The following is a 24,747-nucleotide window of genomic DNA, read 5'->3' as shown; positions in this document are numbered from 1 at the left end:
TCCTGGATTAGAGTTCTCAGTACACATAGACATGCCTTGGTTACAGACGTCCAAGTATTTTTTTTTTTTTTTTCAAGTATTTTGTTGAAAGGCACTTGTGATGGGCTCTACCCGCCCGGGTGGCTTTATCTTTTGATGTGAGCAGATTTTTGAGTGAAGGGGGAGTCATGGAGTTGTGGGAAGGGATGGGGAGGTGGCCTTTGTGCAGACGGAGGATAGTAGGGGCGGTACCTTGATTGAAGTGTGGGTGCTGGGAGCGGGGGCCCCATGTGATGGCGTATCCACCATGGGCCTCTGAGCAGGAGGGTTTTTGTTTTTATTTTTGTTAGGAGAGGCAGTTGGGAGTCCTCCAGTGCTGCAGAGAGGACAGGGACAGAATCTGAGTGTTGCTTGGAAAAGGTGGGGTTTGTTGTGCTGACTGGAGTGGGCAAAGCCAGAGGCAGGCATGCCTGGGATCCTGGATTCCTGAAACAGAGAAGTAGATGACCACTCCCATTCTGTGAGTGGATGGACTGAAAGTCAGGGTTTGAAAGGATTTACCCACCTTCTGAGCAAGTTGGTGTAGGGTGGTTTTCCAAAACTTCCGTTTCCAAAGGTTTCTTATTTGTTGATGCTGGGAAAGCAAAGCATTTTCATTATGATTTTTAACAAAGAGGTGTGTGGTTTAGTGAAACTGTTAACCTGATATATTTAATATGTACACCTACCAGTGATTGGGTTTCTCATGATGCTAGTTTAACATGAACTAGCCTGTTGATCAGTGTTTCTTAGTTGTATCTGTAGTTGTATCCGCAGTAGGCAACAGCAATAGCCTAACTCAGTAGTAGTGGAGGACCTGAATCTTAACTCTGTCTAGCCTAAGTCCCAGTCAACCTTTAAGTAGTACTTCAAGTTAAAATGTAACAATTTTACTTGCTTAATGCCATCACATCTTTCTTTTCCTTTGATTTTTTTTAATTACTTGTAAACAAAATTTCATGAAATGTTTCATATGCAGTTTTACAGTTTCCATTCTTAGTATATGAATGTAAGCACTCAGTTTCATTGTTGCGTTGGTGGTGTGTCTGTCCACAGTTCTTAACTGGCCTTTAACAACAGGAATTCTCAACTCTGGTTCTAGATGAGCCTTAGAGCCCTTGAATGGCCACAGCTGTTAGTTAACGTCTTCTCAAAATGAGCGTTTGCTTTGAGCAAATCTCAAAGGAGTCAGTGATCTGCCAAATGACTGGAACTATTTGCTTTTTTAAAGAGAGACAGTTGAATGAGTAGACATATGTTAAGACTTTTCCAGCATTGCTGTTTAAAAACTTCAGTTGCAAAATCGTCTTTTCCCTGAGCCACACTGGGAGACTTGGCTGCCTTGCTGTTTCAGCTCTGTCAGTTAGCCTGGAACCCAAAAGAAACTAGCCCAATATTGATCTTTTATTGTAAATTGCAGTGGCCTCTTGTCCTTTAGTCTTAACTATTGAGTGGTAGTCTTAAGTTTGGTTACTTTAAAGTGGTGTCTCCTGTTTATATTAGTGTTTTGTGAGACAGGATCCTCTAATTAGACAAAATTTTTACTTTACGAAGGCTCTGAGAAGTCCTGCAGAGAAAAATAAATTAACTTTGTCCAACTATTTGAACAGAACCTACCATTCCTTTGTGTGTGAGATGTAAACAGAATCCACAGAACTAATGGAGCGAGCTCTAACATCCTTCTCTAGTTAATTCTCTGACGTGTATGTTGGTATTTGGAGGGGCTTTTCCTGGGTTCACAGTTGGATTTGTGCAGGAACACCTGCTGTGATGAAACTGAATTGGAATGCTCTGGGAACATGGACAGGTTAGATGACATGAGGAATTATGTAGAAACAGCCTGCTTCAGTCATTCTGATTCCAGTTGCAGAAAGCCATGAGAGCAAAAAGCATGCAAATAAGTTTTGAAGATAGACACTCAAATTTAATAATAAATGTAAAAAGCTAGCGGAATGCAGGTATTGGACTAGAAGAGGACTTTGCCATAATTTTTTGAAGCCCACTGGAAAGAAGGTCATTTATTATTACCTTTGTAAAGACACTTGAGAAATGAAATATTCAGAACGATGACTGAGAGGGAAAATGGTTGAATCATAAGGGCCATTTTTTGAGCAAAGTTCACTGTTAATGTTAATTCTGATTTTGATATTTCACAAAAACATGTTATTTTGGTGAGAGGACATTATTACCCTGTAGTGGATTTTATTTCATATTTTAGGGAGGTCCCAAGTATATTTTCTTATGCACATTCCGCTAGAGAATGGAAATATTGAGTAAGAACAGTGTGAATTTTAAGACTAAATAACCTCAACATTGCTGAGAACTGGTGTGCCTGGGGGCAGAGTGGCTTGTCTGAGATCCTAGAGACTGTGCAGAAGCTGTTCCAGTTCATTGGGTCAAAAATCCACTATTTGCGAAAAGCTAAATACGGATTTGCACGATTGACCATAATGGCTTCAATTTTGAAAGATAGTGGTATCAGAGAGCACTTCCAGTTGGTGGGATAATTTGAGATTCGTCTATGCTCAGATGGCTAAAATATCGTGCTACTTTTGCTACTTCATCACCCCATTTTAAAAATAGGGAGCTGGGGGCAGGGAGGCCTGTTGAGAAGGTGAAGGAATGTCAATTGGAGAGTAAATCACAGTAACCCTGTGAAGCCACTCCTTAGTTAACTACCGCCTGAAGGTTAACTGTTCTTTAGAAGCCGGTCAGCGTGGAGAAGCCGAATTGGGGGTTTCTGGTGTGTGTGTGAGTGTGTATGTGTGTGTGTGCACACGTGTGTGTAAGATGAAGGAAGAGGAGAACTGGTGAACAGGAAAAAAGGTGTGGAAAACAGAAAGCCAGCGGTAAATCCTAAAACTTGGAGTACTGGGGAAGATTTGACTCTTTTAAACTGTACTGCTCACTTAAAAATAGTAAAATTATACCATTATTCTTTCAGTATAGGAGGAGATAAAAATACAGTTTTTCTAAATTGGAAAATTTGCTGTAATCTTGCTGCTAATGACTGATTTCTTCCAACACTTGCAAGGCAGTTTTTGCTCCGATAGGTTGATAAAGGAAACAAAATCAAGAACATATTGGAAGTTCTCAGAGAAAATTACAGTTTAGGTATATGTTGGGGGTGGATAGTTAGACATTTTAATTGAAATAAAACAGTTTTATACTAATAAGGGATCACTGTGGGTGTACATTTGTAGTACATCTGCTCTTGAGCATTTAAGTAGGGTTAAATGTATGTTAATGCTTTTGCAAGAAAATTATTTTTGATAATATCCGTCTAAGGAAACTGGCTTAGGAAATTGGTGTTTTAAACAATAGAGATATTATACTTGCATTTAAGGAATGAATCAGGATTCTTTGTACTGCTTTAAAAATTTCAAAGAGTTGAGAGTTTTTTGGTGTGTTCCTCTCCAGTGGAAAGGAAAGTTAACAGGAATTAACACAACAGATGAATTAGCAAGAATTAATACAAGCTTACACATCTGGAGAATGACCGCAGTCTGCTGTGTATACCTCCACACACCATTTTTAATGACCTGCTGCTGCTAAGTCGCTTCAGTCATGTCCGACTCTGTGTGACCCCATAGACAGCAGCCTACCAGGCTCCCCTGTCCCTGGGATTCTCCAGGCAAGAACACTGGAGTGGGTTGCCATTTCCTTCTTCAATGCATGAAAGTGAAAAGTGAAAGGGAAGTTGCTCAGTCGTGTCTGACTCTTAGCGACCCCATGGACTGCAGCCTTCCAGGCTCCTCCGTCCGTGGGATTTTCCAGGCAAGAGTACTGGAGTGGGGTGCCACCTACTTTTGATTTTATGGAAGACTGCTAATGATTTATTCTCTCCAATTGAAAATAACTTTTTCTTTCAGATAGGTTGGAAATATCTCAGTTGGCCTCTCTCACTGTTTGATTTAGATAATGCCTATGATAGAAGATTAGTGTCAAATGCTACATAGTTGCCAACTCAGAACATTTTTCATTGTGAACCAGCACTCACTATGATGGCTTAAATAGTGTATTAATCTTGAGGATTAATAGATCCGTCACATTTTAGAATAGGAAGGATTCTTATCAATAAGGCAGAGCACAGGCTCTCATTGTAGTAGTGGGGGGTGTTCATTACAACTGTGGACTCTCTGGCTCCATCGCAAATCTGCTGAATCAAAGTTTGTGGGCGTGGGGCTTGGAAATGTGTTTTGAACAAGCTCTCCCAGGAAACATGGTTCACCCTGCAGTCGAACAATGGCTGGAGTCATTTATGGCTTTATTTCATGGACATGGAAACAGGCACAGGGAGGGGAAGGTGACTGTTTTCATAGGAATCGCAACTTCGTCTTCTGACACTAACCAATGGATGATATTATTTTCTAGAATGCCCCGTGACCTCATATCAGGGTAGTCCCATCTATCTCTAGGCACAGAATTGCAAGAGTTTTTTGTTGGTGGTGGTGGTGTGGAGGGTTCTAAGCCTTCATTTATTTATTTTTATTATTATTGTATATTTTTGGCCACACCCCAAGGCATGTGGGATCCTGGTTCCCCAACCAGATATCTAACCCATGCTCTCTTCACTGTGGAAGCTCAGAGTCTTAACCACTGGACCAATAGGGATGTCTTGGAAGAGGTTTAAATTTAGCCCTAATTTCTACCTGCATCAGCACCTCATATGGCTTCAAAACTATGTTCAGCTCAGCTTGACTGCATGCGTGTACATGAGTCTGTGTGTGTACACTTATTTTTTGAAAGATACTTATTACCACTGTACCTGCATGTTCAGAGTAATAATAATAATAATAATACAAAGTTTACAGGGGCTTATAGAGAACTCAGTTTAATGAGAAGAGTCGAGCGTGTCAAGTGCTTATTCTGTCCTCGCCGTTTTAATGGCACCCATTTTCCCCCGGAACTTCCTTGAGCGAGTCTGAATTATAGCCAGCACACTTCTTTCCTCCTCAAACCCTGAACTGTGATTAATAGGAAGAGGCACTTGTCAAAAGGGTTGGAATTTGCAAACCGTGATACTGGTGCGTGTGGCCGTAGGGATAGGTCTGCATCCACTTTACTCCATTATGTTATTTAACTTCCGAATTCAACAATTTGTCTTTTGCTCTCTACTTAAAAGATGATGGCCATATAAGCTGCTGTTAACCGTATCAGCAGGGTGGAATATTAAATCCCTTCAAGCGAAACCACAACTTTCTTTGAGGATTTAGCCACACAGTAGAAAAAGCACCCCAGTGAAGCTGTTGAGAAATAAAGGGCGCTGTTCGCAGCTCTCCCTTTGCCTCAGAGAGATGGATTACTTTTGGGTTTAACTGAAACATCCTTTTTGTGTTTATTGTATTAATGAAATTTTTAGGGTCCATGAGAATGAGAGAGATTATGGTTCAGTGTTTGGAATAATGTAGCTTGATGAACCTTATTTATTTTAATGGGAAACTCGTTTTCTTTGATTTGCAGCTTCAAAAAGTGAATCTTTTGGAAATGAAAGTGCACTAATTTAGTTATACTGTATGGAAACAAAAATGTAGAAAGTTAGAATTTGCATAAGTGAAGACCTCGATGATTTCAGATTATAGTGTGGTGGAGGTTAAGGAATAAGAGGCCATAGAATTTGTAAAAACAAATTCAGTCTAACCACTTAATGGCATGTGCAAGTAATTTGCCAATTAAATATTTCTAGTATCTGAAAGATCTTCAAAGTAAAGAGTGGAGGTTCTTAATCTTTCTTAATTTCATACGTTCAGAAACATAATAGAAAATTACTTAGTTTTTCATCACTTTTCATTCAAAATTTTAATATGTGAGCTAAAAGAAAGATGAATTTTAAGTGTTTGAGGAAAATCATTGCTTTTTGAGAAATATATAAACTATGATATTTCCAATCACACTATGCCTGATTTTCTTTGTATCATTTGTAAATATTTGGTGCCCAGATAACAATCTTCATTATAATTAAGACTTTAGATTTTGAAACTTTACCATTTTAATGGTTACCTACTATGTTTAGAACATTGTACTGGGCACACTTAGCTACAAAGCAACCCTTGAGGTATTTTATTCTGTTTTATACATTGAGAGAATGGAGTTAGAGAAAGTAATTTGCCTAATATGACTCATTAGTGAGAAGCAGATTTGAGGGCTCCAGGTTTTTAAAAACAGCCTTTTTTTTTTTTTTTTTTTTTTTTTTTGAGATATAGTGCACCCATCTAAAGTGTATTATTCCATGTTTTTTAGTCTATACACATATTTGTGCAACTGTAAGTTTTAGAATATTTTCACCACCCCAACAAGAAACGCTGTTCCTTAGCAATCCTCACACCCCATCCTGGACATTGCATATAAATGGAGTCATACATGTGGTCTTTTATAACTGGTTTTTATGTTCTCAAGGTTCATCCATGTTGTAGCTTGGAATAGAACTGTTTTCCTTTTTATTTATCACATTGTTGCTGGATATACCACATTTTCTTCATCCATCTTTCAGTTACGGACATTCTGGTTGTTTCCACTTTTTGGCTGTTGTGAATAATGCTGCTGTCGTGCACAGGTTTTTATGTGAACATGCGTTTTCACTACTGTTGGACATATGCCTAGGGGTGGAGTTGCTGAGTCACTCAGTAGTCAGTCGCTCAGTCCTGTCTGACTCTCTGACCCCATGGACTGTAGCCCACGAGGCTCCTCTGTCCATGGGATTTCCCAGGCCAGAATACTGGAGTGGGTAGCCATTTCCTTTTCCAGGGGATCTTCCCAGTCCAGGGATTGAACCCGGGTCTCCTGTATTGCGGGCAGATTCTTTTACCGTCTGAGCCATGAGGGAAGCTCTGGGTCACTTGGTAATTGTGTTTAACTTTCTGAAGAACTGCCAGGCTCTTTTCTGAAGTGACTGTGCCGTTTTGCATTCCCACTGTCAATGGATGTGGATTTCAGGTTTCTTTACGTCCTCACCAACACTTGCTGCTGGTGGGGGTGAAGTGGTATCTGATTGTGATGGTGGTTTGGTGGTTTAGTCACTAAGTCAGGTCTGACTCTTGTGACCCCATGGTGTAGCCTGCCAGGCTCCTCTGCCCATGGGATTCTCCAGGCAGGAATACTGGAGTGAGTTGCCATTCCCTTCTCCAATCTCATTGTGATATCTCATTTTATTTGCATTTCCTTAATGGCTAATGCGGAGAAGGCAATGGCACCCCACTCCAGTACTCTCGCCTGGAAAATCCCATGGATGGAGGAGCCTGGTGGGCTGTAGTCCATGGGGTCGCTGAGGGTCAGACACGACTGAGCGACTTCACTTTTACTTTTCACTCTCATGCATTGGAGAAGGAAATGGCAACCTACTCCAGTGTTCTTGCCTGGAGAATCCCAGGGACGGGGGAGCCTGGTGGGCTGCCGTCTATGGGGTGGCACAGAGTCGGACACGACTGAAGTGACTTAGCAGTAATGGCTAATGATGTTGACCATCTTGTCATGTGCTTATTGGCCATTTGTCTTTGGAAAAATGTCTACTCAAATCCTCTGCCCATGTAAAAAATTGGATGAATCGTCTTTTTATTATTTGAGTTGCAAGAGTTCTTTATGTTATTCCAGAGTTCTTTATCAGATACATGATTTGCAACATTTTTCTCCCATTCTGCATTCTGATTTTTCACTTTGTCGATGGTATCCTTTGGAGTAGAAAAGTTTTAAATTTTGAAGAAGTCCAATTTATATATTATTGTCTTTTGTTGCTTGTGTTTTTAATATTATATCTAAGAAACTGTTTTCTAATGCAGAGTCACAAAGATTTATGCCTATGTTTTCCTTTGAGAGCTTCACAGTTTTAGCTCTTAGGTCTTTGGGCCTCCCATGTGGTGCTGGTGGTAAAGAGCCTGACTGCCGATGCAGGAGACAAGAGATGCTGGTTTGATCCCTGGGTTGGGAAGATCCCCTGGAGAAGGGAATGGCAACCCACTCCATTATTCTTGCTTGGAGAATTCCATGGACAGAGGAGTCTGACTGGCTACACTCCATAGGGTTGCAAAGAGTCGAACATTACTGAAGTGACTTAGCGTACATGCATTTAGGTCTTTGCTCCATCTTTGAGTTAGTTTCTATATATGATGTGAGGTAGTTTCCACCTTCTTCCGTGTGTGGATATCCAGTTGTCTTGGCAGCTTTTGTTGAAAAGACATCTCTTTCCATATTGAATCGTCACCCTTGTTGGAAATTAATTGACCATAAATATAAAGGTTTATTTCTTGACTCTCAATTGTATTCCACTTGTCTTACATTCTAAGTCACTTCAGTTGTGTCCAACTCTTCACATCCCCTTGGGCTGTAGCCCACCAGGCTCCTCTGTCCATGGGATTCTCCAGATGAGAATACTGGAGTGAGTTGCCAATTCCTTTTCCAATTTGTCTCATATGTTTATCTTTATGCCAGTACCACATAGTCTTGATTACAGTGGCTTTGAGGTAAATTTGAAATACAACTTTGTCCTTCTTTCTTGTTTTGGTTATTCCGGGCCCCTTGAATTTCTATGTGAATTTTAGAATTTGCTTGTCAGTTTCTAGAAAGACAGTAGCTGGAATTTTGATAAGGATTACACTGAATCTATCACTTTGTGGAGTATCATCATCTGAAGAGTATTAAGTCCTCCTGGCTATAGACTGTCTTTCCATTTATTTACGTCTTTCAACAGTGTTTTATAGCTTTTAGAGTATAGGTTTTGCATGTCTTTTGTTAATTTTTTTCCTAAGTATTTTATTCCTTTTAAGGCTATTGTAAATTGAATTGTTTTCTTAATTTCTTTTTGGGGTTGCTTACTTCCAGTGCATAGAAATGTACATTTGATTTTTGTACATTGATCTTGTATCCTCCAACAATGCTGGGCTTATTAGTTCAAAGAGTTTTTTAGTGGATTCCTTAGGACCTTGAATATGAAGTCATGTCATCTATGACCCAGCTTTTAAAAATCACAGCTCTTTTTTTCACTACAATCATACTGTGTATCCTGGGAAACATATTGAGGGGAATCGGTTGAGTTTTTGAGATTATATTTAGGAAAGAAGTGATTATCACTTTGTAATTGTCTTTATGATCTTAAAAAAAAAATGCAGCAGACTTTTAGGCTAGAAACATTTGTGTTGGAAGCAAAGTCCCCCAAAATAAACTCAAAGGCTCTTTAAGCTTATTTGGTAAAGTCTTGCTTTAAATAATATCATCATTGTTTGGTGGTATAATGGGAACTCTAGACCTTCCAAACATAGTTTGTTTGGCCTATATTGCAATAACAACGATTATACTTTAAGAGATAAGCATTCTAATTTGTTTTTACTTTCAGAAGGAGTGACTGAGCTGAGAAAACTATGACTTTAAATATCCAAAATATAGATCTAATATTTAGATATTTATATTTCAATTATAATTCACTTCACTTCTGATTTCATTTTATTTCACTTCTAATTTAGTTTTGCTTCTTTGCCTATATGGGCTCAACCTGGGGGTAAGATTTTTAAGACCTTGTACTTTGGGGAGAGACCACCTAGTTTTTTTAAGTTAGTAATGAATCTGCCAAGTAATGTTATTTGAAAGCCATTAGCTGGTGTGTTATGAATTACAGTCATCTGTATGTATGTATGTATATATGTATTTATTTCACTGAACCAAATACGAAACCAAAAAGCATAAAATATTTTCCCTTTTCCTTTCCAGAACTACAAGTTAGGATGATAGGTTTAGAAAGCTCAAATGGTAAAGGTTTAATGATAGGAATGGTCCTAAGATAGCCTGCTAGAGTCTTTCAAGGTAAAGCTCATGAAATTTTCCATGAAAGCAAGAGTGCAGAGCAGAATTTGAAAATCATTTTGGTTTTTAGTTTCTCATTTTCCAGCTATATGATGGAAGGGGTACCGTTACCTCTCAATGCCTCATCAAGGCATGGGGAAATCTTAATCAAATGTTAAATGAAAAACTGATTTGAGTCTCCTAAAAGGAGAAAAGAATATTAACCAGGGATGATATTACAGTGTCTTCCAAAGTGAGGAAGGACTTTCAGAACTCAGTGTGACCCTTGGGCTTTTCAGTATTCCTATTCATAAATGCACAGGAAAATGTCAAGGCCAAGAAAACCAATACCCCAGAGTGACTTATTGGAACAGGATGAAGTATTCAAATACTTAGGTATCTATAAAATATTTTCAGAGAAAAAGTGTGAGTTTTCCCAACTGACAAGATTTAATACCTTAATTTCTTAAGAGTTGATTAGCCTTGAAAATGACTATAGAAACCTTGCTACTTTTCCTTTGTCCACAGTCCTTCCTCCCTCTTGCATGTATCATTTGGTTTGTTTAACTAGAATTTGGTAATCTTAACAATATTTTAGTACAAAACCTCTGTTAGGTAAGTTTGGAGAGCGAAAAAGAAATTTTGTAGAGATTGTACCAAATAATAAAAAACTCCAGGTCTTTTTTCTTTTTTTCCTGCAGCATTCCATGACCAACTGCTCTTCCCATAGTGACCTTTTCTTCACCACAAATGTTGCATCAAGTTCTTAGAATTTTAAAAATAATACCTGCTGTTGGCAAGTGATGCCAGCATCTATTAAGTGCCTCAGCCAGGATCTGTCCTGTCTAAGTGACACTAGCTGGCTTTGATCCTCAGTATTCCGATTGGACCCTTAATTCACCTCAAAAGAAAGGAATCCTTCTTCATGCTGTTGCTCTTTACTGAGAAACTCCTTCACAGATTCATCTGAATAAATCCTCCACAACTTTTAGGACCAGATCAAGTTTCATCTTCTCCAGGAAGCCTTTTCTCTCCCACTTTGTAAATGCATCCGTCCTTAAACTTGTGTTTCCTTGCTGCGAGGAACCCTGGCCCTTTAGCCCTTAATTCAGCATGGTGTTTGGATGTGCTGTTCAGTTATTTCTCGTGGATTGGCCTTGGAGTCAGCACTGTGTCTTCTCCGGCCCTCCTCCACCCCGCAGGACCTGGCACAGTGCTCCCCTGGGCGTGCCGGCTGATGGCTGGCATTCTTAAAGTGGCCAGCATGTTAGAACAGAGAAGAACTGAAGATGGACACCGTTCTCAGGCCCGTGTAGTTCGGACACTGTCCAGCTCCAGGCAACACTGGCCACAAAGGCCAGGACGTGAATGTTGTTCACCGGTTTGTACGACCTGCCTGTCTCCGGGGTCTCCAAGTGGTCGGTGTGTACACTGTCTTACATTAGCTCTTCCGAAAAATCTTTCCTACCTCCTTCCTTTCATATCTTTGGTCCGTTGCAGTCCAGGGTTTTAAACCCTTCTATAGCCTGTTAGGACAATGTTTTTCAAAATGAGGTTCTGGACCCTTAAATTAGAAAAACATGGTGGTGGTTCAGTCACTAAGTCATGTCTGACTCTTTGCGACCCCAGGGACTGTAGCCCGCCAGGCTCCTCTGTCCATGGAATTTCTCAGGCAAGAATACTGGGTTGCCATTTCCTTCTCCAGAGGACCTTCCTGACCTAGGTATCAAACCCAGGGTCTGTATTGTAGGCAGATTCTTTACTGCTGAGCTACTAGGGAAGTCCTAGAAAAATGTAGGATGTTAATTAAAATGCAGCTTCGTTAGTCCACTTGTATCAGCCTAGGCGAGGGGCTGAAGACTTCTATAAGCAAGACTGATAATTCTTGTGTGTGTGTGTGTGTGTGTGTGTGTGTGTGTGTGTGTGTGTGGAGGGGGGTGTCAATCCCTAAGTCATGTCCAACTCATTATGACCCCATGGACTGTAGCCCGCCAGGCCCTTCTGTCCATGGGTTTATCCAGGCAAGAATACTGGAGTGGGTTGCCGTTTCCTTCTGTAGCAGATCTTCCTAGACCAGGGATTGAACCCACATCTCCTGCATTGGCAGGCAGATTCTTTACCACTGAGCCGCCAGGAAAGCCCAGTTAACAATCTTTATGCACTTCACTAAAATCTTAGGATATGATTGATGAAGTGACTTCAGTAGGGTGGAAACTGTAGTGTCTCAAAAGGTGAATACCACTGTCCTCAGCCTGCTACACTGTTGTAAACCTTTTCTTCTTTAGTTAAATTCAGCCACAACTTAGTATTTATTTGCTCTATGCCCACCATGGTGCAGGCATGGGGGAGAACCAGACTGGAAAAATATAGTCTTTGTTAATAATTTATGTCAGTTCAGTTGCTCAGTCGTGTCCAACTCTTTGTGACCCCATGAACTGCAGCACACCAAGCCTCCCTGTCCATCACCAATTGCCGGAGTCTACCCAAACCCATGTCCATTGAGTCGGTGATACCATCCAACCATCTCATCCTCTGTGGTCCCCTTCTTCTCCCACCTTCAGTCTTTCCCAGCATCAGGGTCTTTTCAAATGAGTCAGCTCTTCACATCAGGTGGCCAAAGTATTGGAGTTTCAGCTTCAGCATCAGTCCTTCCAATGAATACCCAGGACTGATCTGCTTTAGGATGTACTGGTTGAATCTCCTTGCAGTCCAAGGGACTCTCAAGAGTCTTCTCCAACACCACAGTTCAAAAGCATCAATTCTTCTGCACTTAGCTTTCTTTATAGTCCAACTCTCACATCCATACATGACTACTGGAAAAACCATAGCCTTGACTAGACAGACCTTTGTTGGCAAAGTAATGTCTGCTTTTTTAATATGCTGTCTAGGTTGGTCATAACTTTCCTTCCAAGGAGTAATTGTCTTTTAATTTCATGGCTGCGATCACCATCTGCAGTGATTTTGGAGCCCCCAAAAATAAAGTCAGCCACTGTTTTCATATCTGTTTGCCATGAAGTGATGGGACCAGATGCCATGATCTTAGTTTTCTGAATGTTGAGCTTTAAGCCAACTTTTTCACTCTCCTCTGTGTAGAAAGGTGTTAATAATCTATGTAGAAAGAAAAGATAGATAACAAATGTATATTCACACAGACCTAACTGCATACTTATGCATACTATATAGACCTATCTTTTTGAAAACACATCAGTAGTTCAGATCTGTAGGATAGACAGTTTGTAGAGATAACATGTCTCAAAGATCACATTTAGCTCTAAACTTCAGGGGGATGAGATTTCAGTTCTTCAGGCAGACATTTGCATAAGAGAGACAGACTCCCACGGAATAGTGGAGAAAGCTCTGTACTTAGGGTTCAGAGTTCACAGCTTTGAATTCAAGTCAGAGCTCTAGTAAGCAGTAAATGATAGTTACTTATAGGAAAAATAAGATTGTTGGTTAGCGTGAGATGCATTTTATTTATTTATTTTAATTAATTTATTTTTTAATTGAAGGCTAATTGCTTTACAGAATTTTGTTTTCTGTCAAACATCAACATGAATCAGCCATAGGTGTGCATATGGAGAGAGTAACATGGAAACTTCACATTACGCTATATAAAATAGACAGCCAGTGGGAATTTGCTGTAAGTCTCAGGGAACTCAAACAGGAGCTCTGTATCAACCTAGAGGGGTGGGATGGGGAAGGAGATGGGAGGGCAGTTCAAGAGGGAGGGGACATATGAGATGCATTTTAAATTCATTTACTAAGTTTTGAGTAACCTAAATTTATTTAATTTATACTTCTATAGCATATACGGAGAAGGCAATGGTACCCCACTCCAGTACACTTGCCTGGGAAATCCCATGGATGGAGGAGCCTGGTGGGCTGCAGTCCATGGGGTCGCTAAGAGTCGGACACGACTGAGCGACTTCACTTTCACTTTTCCCTTTCATGCATTGAAGGAAATGGCAACCCACTCCAGTGTTCTTGCCTGGAGAATCCCAGGGACGGGGGAGCCTGGTGGGCTGCCGTCTATGGGGTTGCACAGAGTCGGACACGACTGAAGTGACTTAGCATAGCATAGCGTAGCATATAAATATTAAAATGGATTTTTAAAAATGCCTTAGCTTTATATGGCAATGTCAGGTTAATATCTTCTGTTACTTTTTTTTGTATTAACACATTTAATTTGCATGTGTTTAACCTAAAACACATTTTTGCTACATTTAATTGATTTGACTATCCAGCTGATACACCCTTTTTATAACATGTCTGCTTTTGTAAATGTCTCTCATCTTGCTCATGCTGGCAGGAGATATGGAGGGTGATTTTCCTCATCACTGCCAGGGAAGTTCCTGTTGCTCTTTGTAATAGTTTGCTGGGGTTGCCGTAAAAGTGCCACAGGCTGGGTGGCTTAAACAACTGAAATTAATTTCTTACACTTCTAGAGGCAAGAGTTCAAGGTCATGGTTGTTGGCATGATGGGTGTCTTTTGAGGCCTCTCTCCTTGTAAATGATAGTCCTCTCCTTGTGTTTTCCTCTGCATGGTCTTCCTCTGCATGTCCGTGTCCTAACCTGTTTTTCTTAATAAGGATGGAAGTCATGTTATATTACGCCACCACCTCATTTCCCTGGTGGCTCAGATGGTAAAAAATCTGCAGTGCAGGTGACCTGGATTTGACCCCTGGGTCAGAAAGATCCCCTGGAGAAGGGAATGGCTACCAACTCCAGTATTCTTGCCTGGAGACTCCCATGGACAGAGGAGTCTATGAGCTACAGTCCACGGGGTCACAAAGTAGTCACTTTTAAGGTTCTAGGGGCTGTGACTTCAACAATACAAAAACAGCACAGCACACAGATCTCATGTCCTGTCAGCTCTGAAGTCTTCTGTTGCTGCTGCTGCTAAGTCGCTTCAGTCGTGTCCGACTCTGTGCGACCCTTTGGACAGCAGCCCACCAGGCTCCCCCGTCCCTGGGATTCTCCAGGCAAGAACACTGGAGTGGGCTGCCATTTCCTTCTCCAGTGCATGAAAGTGAAAAGTGAAAGTGAAGTCACTCAGTCGTATCCGGCTCTTCGCGACCCCATGGACTGCAGCCTACCAGGCTCCTCTGTCCATGGGATTTTCCAGGCAAGAGTACTGGAGTGGGGTGCCATTGAAGTCTTCTGTTACGGCACACAAAACTCTCCTCATGAGCTTGGCTTTTCAGCTGTATCACTAACCTCCTCAAGGTCTGCAGTGCTGGACTTTTTTGTTCTCCAGAGACATCATTTCTTTATGACTTTTACTTATTTTCCATCCGCCCATGATTCTAGTTAATATCTTTCATTACTTCCTATAGGACATTGAGGGAGAGATCAAGAAAAGGAAGGACCTCATTTTTGATAGTTATCCTATGATTATTTCATTGACCATTATTTTATCAAAATGGTTGGCAGAAAGGACTCCGGCTTGGCAGAAAAGTGGTCAAAAAGTCATTTTTGTTTGTATATTTCTCTAAAATTTTATTATAGTATATAAACATTTTTTATAGATTAACAATGTAGATTAAAAGATTTTAATAGATTTTATAGATTAAAAGGTTTCTTTCTTTTGGTCACATCAAAGACGCTTGCTCCTTGGAAGAAAAGCTATGACCAACCTAGACAGCATATTAAAAAGCAGAGACATTACTTTGCTGACAAAGGTCTGTCTAGTCAAAGCTATAGTTTTTTCAGTAGTTATGTATGAATGTGAGAGTTGGACCATAAAGAAAGCTGGGCACCAAAGAATTGATGCTTTTGAACTGTGGTGTTGGAGAAGACTCTTGAGAGTCACTTGGACTGCAAGGAGATCCAACCAGTCCATCCTAAAGGAAATCAGTGCTGAGTGTTCATTCGAAGGACTCATGCTGAAGCTGAAGCTTCAATACTTTGGCCACCTGATGTGAAGAACTGACTCATTTGAAAAGACCCTGATGCGAAGAACTGACTCATTTGAAAAGACCCTGATGCTGGGAAAGACTGAAGACAGGAGGAGAAGGGGATGACAGAGGATGAGATGGGTGGATGGCATCACTGACTCGATGGACATGAGTTTGAGCAAGCTCTGGGAGCCGATGATGGACAGGGAAGCCGGGCACGCTGTAGTCCATGGGGTCACAAAGAGTCAGACACGGCTGAGCTACTGACCTGAACTGACTGAATGTAGGATCTGCCTGGACAAGGGATCATACCCATGTCTCTGCACTGGCAGGCAGATTCTTTACCACTGAGCCACCAGTGGCTCAATTCTTAAATCTCAATTCTAGTTTCACTTCATTTTCTTATGTCCTGGCTCTCTCTCTTTTCCTCTGTCTCTCTCTCTTTTTTTCTTCCTAGAGAAACGGAATAAATGCAAAGAAATTGAGGGTTACGTTTAAAAAGTTTTTATTTTATTGTCCTCATCAGGGCCAGCCTGAGGTTTTCTGCCATCTTTTATAAAATTTATGCCCGGCATAATTCTGATTTTTACTGCCTCCTGAGTGCAAATACACACCCAATCTTATGCTGATGGTAGCAGCAGTGTTTCTTCATGGCAAGACTTACAAACTCTCTGGAAACTTTAAAAGCATGGAATAAAAACTTGTGGGTGTAAGGGGGGTTGGAAGTAGGAAATTTGGGGGAATCAGTGGAAATACATGCCAAAGTTTTTGGCACCCTTTAGAGAACTCAAGAATTTACTTCTTTTTTTCTTTTTGAAAATCGTTGCAAAGGGGAAGAAAAACAAGGTAGCAGGCACAGTTTGCTCATAAAAGTGAGCAGGTTTGGTAGATATATTTAAAGATGTGAAGGCCAGGACAAATCCAGTTATGTAATTTGCGTCCCTGTACCCTCCAAGCATACACTCTTGTTGGAAGGTGGGGAGACTAGTAAATAACATGAAGCTTTAGAAAAGTAGGGGTTTTTTTTTTTTTTGGTATCATTTTTTCTGTTCTCTGCCAGTCCTCTTACAGTTTTAAGTTTTTTTATTTATAAGTATTAGCTGCTCAGTTTTGTCTTAATTCTTTGCTACCCCCGTGGATTGTAACCCGCCAGGCTCTTCTGTCCATGGAATTCTCCAGGCAAAATATTGGAGTAGGTTGCCATTTCCTTCTCCCGACCCAGGGATGGAACCTGGGTCTCCTGCGTTGCAGGCAGATTCTTTGCGGTCTGAGCTACTGGGAAAACCCCATCAGATCAGATCAGACCAGTCGCTCAGTCGTGTCCGACTCTTTGTGACCCCATGAATCGCAGCACGCCAGGCCTCCCTGTCCATCACCAACTCCCGGAGTTCACTCAGACTCACGTCCATCGAGTCAGTGATGCCATCCAGCCATCTCATCCTCTGTAGTAGAGGCTAAAAAGAGGGTCAGTATGTGTCAAGTCAAAGTGTTGAGGATAAAGTTAAAGGATTGGACTGTTGGCTCTTTTTCCCATTGCCTTCAAGTGTGGCCTGCTGAACAGTGGAAGGTTTTAAAACTCTTAAGTCTTAGTGCTGTTGAATATATGCTTAAAGGTTTATATCTGATTTCCAAGTCCTCAAAAACATTTTAACAGCTTGATAAGGAGGGCTATATTTAAGAGTTGTACCGTGTTCTCAGTGTTTCTTTATGAATATGTGTGCTTCTTGCCACTGAAGACTGATTTATATTTTCTGTGCCTAGAAAATAATATTTGTTGAAACGAAACAGATGATGATACAAGATGTAGCTGATTAATGCTGGCCTGCTGCTACCTGTGGGCCTTTGTGTGTGTGTGTGACTTCTTGATTTTTTTTGTTTTATTGGATGGGATTATTTACTTCTACTCCGTTAGACCCCTACATCTATTTCTGCCATGACTTTAAAATCTGTGTTTTTAAAGTGGAGTTCCTTTTTATATGAAGAATGTAGCAATATGCATTTAATAACAGGTTTTAGAAGGAAGTACCTGATTTGCTTTGTTTTAATCTGCTTTGTTGTAATCAACCTTTCTTTTTCTTTCTTCAGAGGATGTTAAGCAAGTTTTTGGACAGACCACAATTCATCAACATATTCCATTTAACTGGGACTCAGAATTTGTGCAACTACACTTTGGAAAAGAAAGAAAAAGACACCTGACATATGCAGAATTCACTCAGTTTTTACTGGTGAGTCCAGCTCTTGTAAAAAGTTTAAAAGAATGGATGAATAAATTAAACTAGGATCCCAATCCAAATTTGCTAACCTTGGCCAAACCATCCTATTTGGAAGTATTTCTTCATTAGTATGTAGAAACTATAGGGTTAAACAGGCTCTGACACACCCTGGAACCATTTCATGCTTAAATGGAATATACTCTGAGGACCCCAGAAATTAAGTGATCTGCTGAAAGATTATGTAAATCAGGAGGGGCGAGTTGGAACCTGAACTCTGGGCTTATGACTGGTTCCACTACTCATTCGTGTCTCTTTGTGACCCTATGGGCTGTAGCCCGCCAGGCTCCTCTGTCTGTGGAATTCTCCAGGCAAGAATACTGGAGTGGGTTGCTATTTCCTACTCCAGGGGATCTTCCCCACCCAGGGATTGAACTCGCGTCTGTTACCTCTGCATTGGCAGGCGAGTTTGACTTCTTGGCTTATGACTGGTTCCACTACTACTTACTAATACTTTTGTTATCCCTTGAGAAATGGACAGATGTCATCATCAGCATCTAACTGTAGAATTATTTGCCTTTTACAGACAAGACATTGGATCTAAAACTTGACTGCATATTGGGATCACCTGGGGAGTTTTAAAAACTATTGTTGTTTTGGTCCCCCACCTCTAGAGATTAGATTCTGTGAGTCAGGTGTGTGTTTGTATCTGGGGTGAGGGGCAGAGAGGGCGTGCTTGGCACTTGGAGTCTTTTGAGGCATTTCTGTCGTGCAGCTAAGTGGGAGAACACTGTTCAGGGCACATGCTATCCATAGCTGGTGTTCAGCTCTGCAGGAGTTGTCTGCATTTCCGGCATGCCCCTCGGTCCAGTCCCTCCTGCCTCCGCTCTTCACTTTCTGCTTTGGGGTGCTTTCACTGGGCCATTGATGATGCCAACAGAAGACTCGTTACAAAATATGACCACCGTTTAGTTTTCCTCCCAAAGCATAAGATGGCGTTAATTCTGATAGAGATCAACATCTGTATAATATGTAGGTCTATGTGATAAACCACTCTTTCAGATTTTTATGCATTTGTTTTGTTTCCCTAACAATTTGATTTTATTTATATATTATTAAATATTGACATAACGTTTAAAAGACTTGTTTAAAAGAATTGGTTTGCTGTGTTTTAATTCCGGGTCCTCAGGAAAAATTTGCTAAGGAGATCATCTTTTTCTTTTTTTAATTGAAGTGTAGTTAAGGTACAGTGTTACCTTAATTGTAGCTGTACTGTATACATGGTTTGACATTTGGATACATTAGGAAGTGGCCATCATGATACGTCTAGTAACATGTAGTTACATGTGGTAACAAAGTTATTACAGTGTTGACCATAACCCTCATGTTGTATATGACATTGTCATGGCTTATTGGTTTATTTTTACTGGAGGTTTTCAGCTCTCTTACTTTCCATCACCTTTTCATCCCACCCGCCGCCCCATCCACCTCCTCAAGCCACCTTCTCTTCTGTTATTAGTAACATTAGCAGTGGGTATGGCAGTGGGTTCGTGATGCCTGTTTCCTGTGTGCCTGAGACCTTGCCGGAACCCTGAGGAGTGGTTAGAAGCACAGCTGCTGGGTGGAGGGGGAGGGCCCGAGGGCGCACGCGTGCTGTGCCGTGTAACCACTCAGTCAGCATTTTGTGGGCTCCATTCTTAGGCACCAGCATTTATAACTGGCTGACTTTCATAAGTGCTTTCTCTTTGTGACTTTTACATGCATCATTATGATATATAGAATTTGTTACACTTTTTAGTTTGCTTTTATTTTCCCGGCCTCAGAAAATGTAAAACAAGATGTATTAAATACACGCCTTTGTATTTTTTTTAAAAACGTGTTAATATCTATGAATTCCTGGTTGCAGTTCTGCGTAAACATACACCTGCTTGCGTAACTCAGGTGGAGATGGCCTGTGAGTTGTGAGGTTTGCGCTGTTGTTTACGCAAGACATCCTGCGCAGTAGGAGGTGGGGTTCGTTTTGATGAGGAAGAATTGTGATAATGCTATTGAGACAAATGCCTCCAACTGACTTTACGGAATACAGCCTAATTAACTTTTAGGCTTAATGGGATGTTAGCAATGGTAAGGATGATCCCCTTTCCCTTTAAGCAAGTATCAGTTACGTGGACTCAGGAGTCAGCTATAAGCAACCCAGATTCTTCTGGGCCTTCCTCGAGATACGGACGAGCCAGAGGCAAAGATGAGAGATGACTCAGGGGTTACTGAGTAGGTTTGCAGCTGCAGCTTGCAGGCATTCACTCGTATCCGACTCCATTCTCTATGTAATGGTGAATGCACTCATCCCTCGGTGTCCTTCATGGGATGATTTTGACTTCATAGTGAGATTACAAGTGCTAAACTTTGACTAGGTTAAGATGGTTTAGGTAGATAATTCGGGCCTCCCTTTTGTATTCCACTCCAGGCCCAGATTTCAAAGAATTAATATGTGTGTCATGACAGACTTGATATAAATGCCACAGTATTACCAGTTTAGACGTCTGCCATTGGGTCTCTCTCCCACTGCCCCCACTCAGATGCTTCCTTTGAAGTCTTTTCTGAATGACCTCAACTTTAAATACTTTGATTGTCCTTTTGGACTGTTTTCTGGATTAAGGGAACTTCTTACAGATGTAAGTGACCTTTAGGGCTCTTGCTGTGTTAAGCATGATGCCTTCCTTTCTGCTCTGGGGCAGGTTATAGCAACACAGGCACCAGCTCCCTGGCTGGTGCCCGGGTCTTGAAAGAACTGCCACCATGCATGTCCCTGCTTGTCACCTGAGGAGGAAGAGCAACTGTGGGGTCCTCTGAGACGCGCTTGTGGCTTCAAGGAGCCTGGAGGTCCTAGATGGTAGCTTGGATTGGTTTCAGCTAACAGCCTCACGCTCTGGTGTGACCTGTGCTCATGTATGTGCTCGTGTTTGTGCCCAATGGGCAGTGCTGTTCTTTGCGAGGTCAGTTACTTTCCGCCTTCATTTAAAAAATACTTTATTTTTTTTTGAGGGGGGGGGAAAAAAGGTCCCCCCCAAAAAAAAATAAAAATAAAAAATAAAAATAAAAAATACTTAAGCACGCGGGAGCAGGTGTGCATTTGTCACAGGCCGCCATGTGGCTGTGAGGACTCCTTGTGTTCACGTGCTTGTCCGGGCATTGTCTGAGGTGGCGCTGGTCATGGGCGTGGGTTGAATGCTGAGCTGGCATGTTGTTTTCTGGCATAAAGGGCTCAATCAGTTTGAGAAACTTTGAACTAAATTTGCCTTGTTTGTTCAGTTCCATCACACAGTTGTGTCCAACTCGTTGCGACCCCATGGACTGCAGCACGCTAGGCTTCCCATCACCAGCTCCCGGAGCTTGCTCAAACTCATGGATGGTGAGACCATCCAACCATCTCATACTCTGTCATCCCCTTCTCTTCCTGCCTTCAGTCTTTTTTGGTATCATTTAGATACAAAGTACAAAGCCTCATTTGTACTTTGTATCTAAATGATAGCATTGAAGCAAGAAGCAGGGATGCAAAGCCTCCTGCCTAGTCTTGTTCCTCAAGACAGGGTAGGATTTCAGAAGGGAGCATGGCTACAGCCCTGTTACCCCATCCTTGAGACTGTTGCCTCCACTGCTGCTGGTTTTTTATGCCTGTTCTATCATCTCTAGTTAACTGCATGAGTGATGGTGTGTGCGTGTGAATGTGAATATAGTTTTATGTATTTATTTTGGGCTGCACTGGGTCTTCGCTGCTGTGTGGGCTTTCTCTAGTTGCAGTGAGCGGGGACTCCTGTCTAGTTGCAGCGTGCCGGCTTCTCATTGCTGTGGCTTCTCTTGTTATGGAGCACCAGCTCAAGGTGTGCAGGCTTCGGCAAATGTAGCACATGGGCTTAGTTGCTGCATGGCATGTGGGATGTTCCCAGCCCAGGGATTGAACTTGTGTCCCCTGCATTGTAAAGTGGATTCCTAACCACTGGAACACCAGGGAAGCCCATGAATATAGTTTATATATGGGTATATATGTGTGGATTTTAGAATAGTTTATATGCATTTCCAACATCTCTTTCCTCTCAGTTCTTAGGGCAAAGCTGTAATTTTATGATTATGAGTTGGAAAATGAATTTTTAATATACTGAAAACAGTATATTTAGAAAACAGTTCAGAGGAATTTTTGTATCCTGTACCTGATGGAACTCCTGTACATAAATGATATTAGCATAGAATATCTTGTTTGGAAGTATTTCTGTGATTGTTCCTTGCATGGAGCAATCCACTCAACTCGAGAAATATTTGCTGGAGATGTAGGATTTGTCAAGAGGCTTTGTGCAAAAGACTCAGAGGTGCAGAGGGAATGACAACTTTTGAGACACAGTGTACAAGTCTGGGCGTCATTCCTGTGATTTTCTGCCCGACAGCTCAAAAGGCACAATTGCAAACAGATATACAGTGTATATACCCTATGAAGGTGCTCTTTTATAACAAAAATCCTTGAAGGTTTGTAGCATAAACCCTTAAGGCAAGTTTCAATTCGAAACAAATAGTTTCAGAGTCTGGTTACAACAGCTGTCCAAAGTACCAAATTAAAGGTCCAGATACCAGTATTAGATAGTTAACAGCCTCATTTTACAGATGAGGAGACTAAGGCCTTTATGTTAGTCTCTTAGCAGTATCTCATGTGTGATTGATCATCTTTTCATGTGCCTGTTGCCACTTGTATATTTTCTTTGGAGATGTATCTGCTGAAATCCATTACCCCCCTTTTTACTGGATGGGAGTTGTGGGCAACTGTGAACACAGAGTGAAAGGAAGGCCCTTAAGCTTCTCTGCCAAATAATTCTGTAGAGTCGGCAGTGAGAGTCACTCAAAAAAAAAAAAAAAAGAATACTAGTAACAATCTTTGTAATTTATGAAGTGCTTTTTAAAATATTCTGTTTCTGATAATAGCATCCCCAATATCCTGAGAGGTAATGATCATTCTTCCCTATTATATGCAAAAGAATAAACAGACTCTAGGGTAAAATTTTGCATTTTCAGATAGTTATTTTTTTGGGAAATGCTCATGGCTTTCATTAGGTTCCCAAAGGAATATCCCAAAAGAGTGCAGAACAACTGTTCTGGAGCTTAACTTCTTCCATAAGATCACAGATGTGTGAGGAATCAAACAATATGGTGCCAGGACCACTTACACCCCACTGCACTGTCTCCAGGGCTGTGGCTATGAAGTCACTTTCTGTTCCTCGAGGGGCCATGTGTCCTAATGGGGATGTACAGTCACGCATTATTGGACATTCAGAATTCTTGATCCCTGCCCATGAATTGCCAGATATGATGATAAAGCCATAATAGGCTGCGTGTTACTGTTGTTTCCAGTTACTTTTTTCTTTTCTTGGCCTCACTGCACAGCTTGTGGGATCTTCATTCCCTCACCAGGGATTGAACCTGGGCCCTGGCCATGAAAGCACAAAGTCCTACCCTCTGGATTGCCATGGAATTCCCCTCCAGTTACTTTTTGATAGTGTTTTATAATCATGTGTATATATTTAATATCAATAACCTCAGATATGCAGATGACACCACCCTTATGGCAGAAAGTGAAGAAGTAAAGAGCCTCTTGATGGAAGTGAAAGAGAAGAGTGAAAAAGTTGGCTTAAGGTTCAACATTCAGAAAACTAAGATCACGGCAGCCAGTCCCATCACTTCATGGCAAATAGATGGGGAAACAGTGGAAACAGTGGCTGACTTTATTTTTTAGGGCTCCAAAATCACTGCAGATGGTGATTGCAGCCATGAAATTAAAAGACGCGTACTCCTTGGAAGGAAAGTTATGACCAAGCTAGACAGCATATTAAAAAGCAGAGACATTACTTTGGCAACAAAGGTCCATCTAGACAAGGCTATGGTTTTTCCAGTGGTCATGTATGGATGTGAAAGTTGGATTGTGAAGAAAGCTGAGCACCGAAGAATTGATGCTTTTGAACTGTGGTGTTGCAGAAGACTCTTGAGAGTCCCTTGGACTGCAAGGAGATCCAACCAGTACATCCTAAAGGAGATCAGTCCTGGGTGTTCATTGGAAGGACTGATGTTGAAGCTGAAACTCCAATACTTTGGCCACCTGATGTGAAGAGCTGACTCATTTGAAAAGACTCCGATGCTGGGAAAGATTGAGGGCAGGAGGAGAAGGGGACGGCAGAGGATGAGATGGTTGGATGGCATCACCGACTTGATGGACATGAGTTTAGGTAGACTCTGGCAGTTGGTGATGGACAGGGAGGCCTGGCGTGCTGTGGTTCATGGGGTTGCAAAGAGTCAGTAACTGAACTGAACTGAATTACAATTTAAAAGTAATCTGCACATAGGAGTTTCTAACAGCTCCTATCTCAGAGTATCTTGGATTGCTCCCCATTGTGAAATACTTGTGAAATAGAAAGCTGTTGCTTGTTAACTACTTCACCTGTAGCATTTTCCAACTTGGCAAGTGCTTTGGCTTTTGTTGGTCTTTATAGTCACTTTAGGTGTTGAGCAGCGGCTACTGCCTCTGTATGAAAGATGAGCACATAGAAGCATGGAGTTTTCTGAATTTGTTCAAGATGAGACAGGTGGAACACAAGTTGGTTTTAATTTTCCTAAATCTCTAGCAGTGTTTTCAGATTTTGTATAAATTTTTTTCTGAAGTGATTATTTTAAAAAGGCTGCACCCTGGGCCTCTCTGTCCCCACAAGAGTTTGATTCAGTAGGTCTGGATAGGGCCTAAAAAGTTGCCTTTCAGACAAGCATCCTGAATTGTGATGTCCCAGATGGTCCGAGGGCCACACACTGAGAAACGTTGATCTAGATGA

The 24,747-nt window shown here is 41.3% G+C and overlaps 1 protein-coding gene across 9 annotated transcripts in view; it reads left to right on the top strand.

Moving 5' to 3' along the window:
* SLC25A13 (solute carrier family 25 member 13) overlaps positions 1-24,747 on the top strand; it is a 228,256-nt gene that overhangs the window by 102,641 nt on the left and 100,868 nt on the right. For all 9 annotated transcript variants that reach the window (XM_006061079.4, XM_045166352.1, XM_044946462.2 and 6 more), the window contains one exon: positions 17,766-17,905. In XM_006061079.4, coding sequence (XP_006061141.3) covers positions 17,766-17,905 — 140 coding nt within the window. The remainder of the gene's footprint in view (positions 1-17,765; positions 17,906-24,747) is intronic.

The sequence above is a fragment of the Bubalus bubalis genome, chromosome 8 (assembly GCF_019923935.1).
Source record: "Bubalus bubalis isolate 160015118507 breed Murrah chromosome 8, NDDB_SH_1, whole genome shotgun sequence".
Lineage (NCBI taxonomy): Eukaryota > Metazoa > Chordata > Mammalia > Artiodactyla > Bovidae > Bubalus > Bubalus bubalis.
The sequence above is the reverse complement of the archived record's forward strand: the minus strand, read 5'-3'. Positions and strand labels throughout refer to the sequence as shown.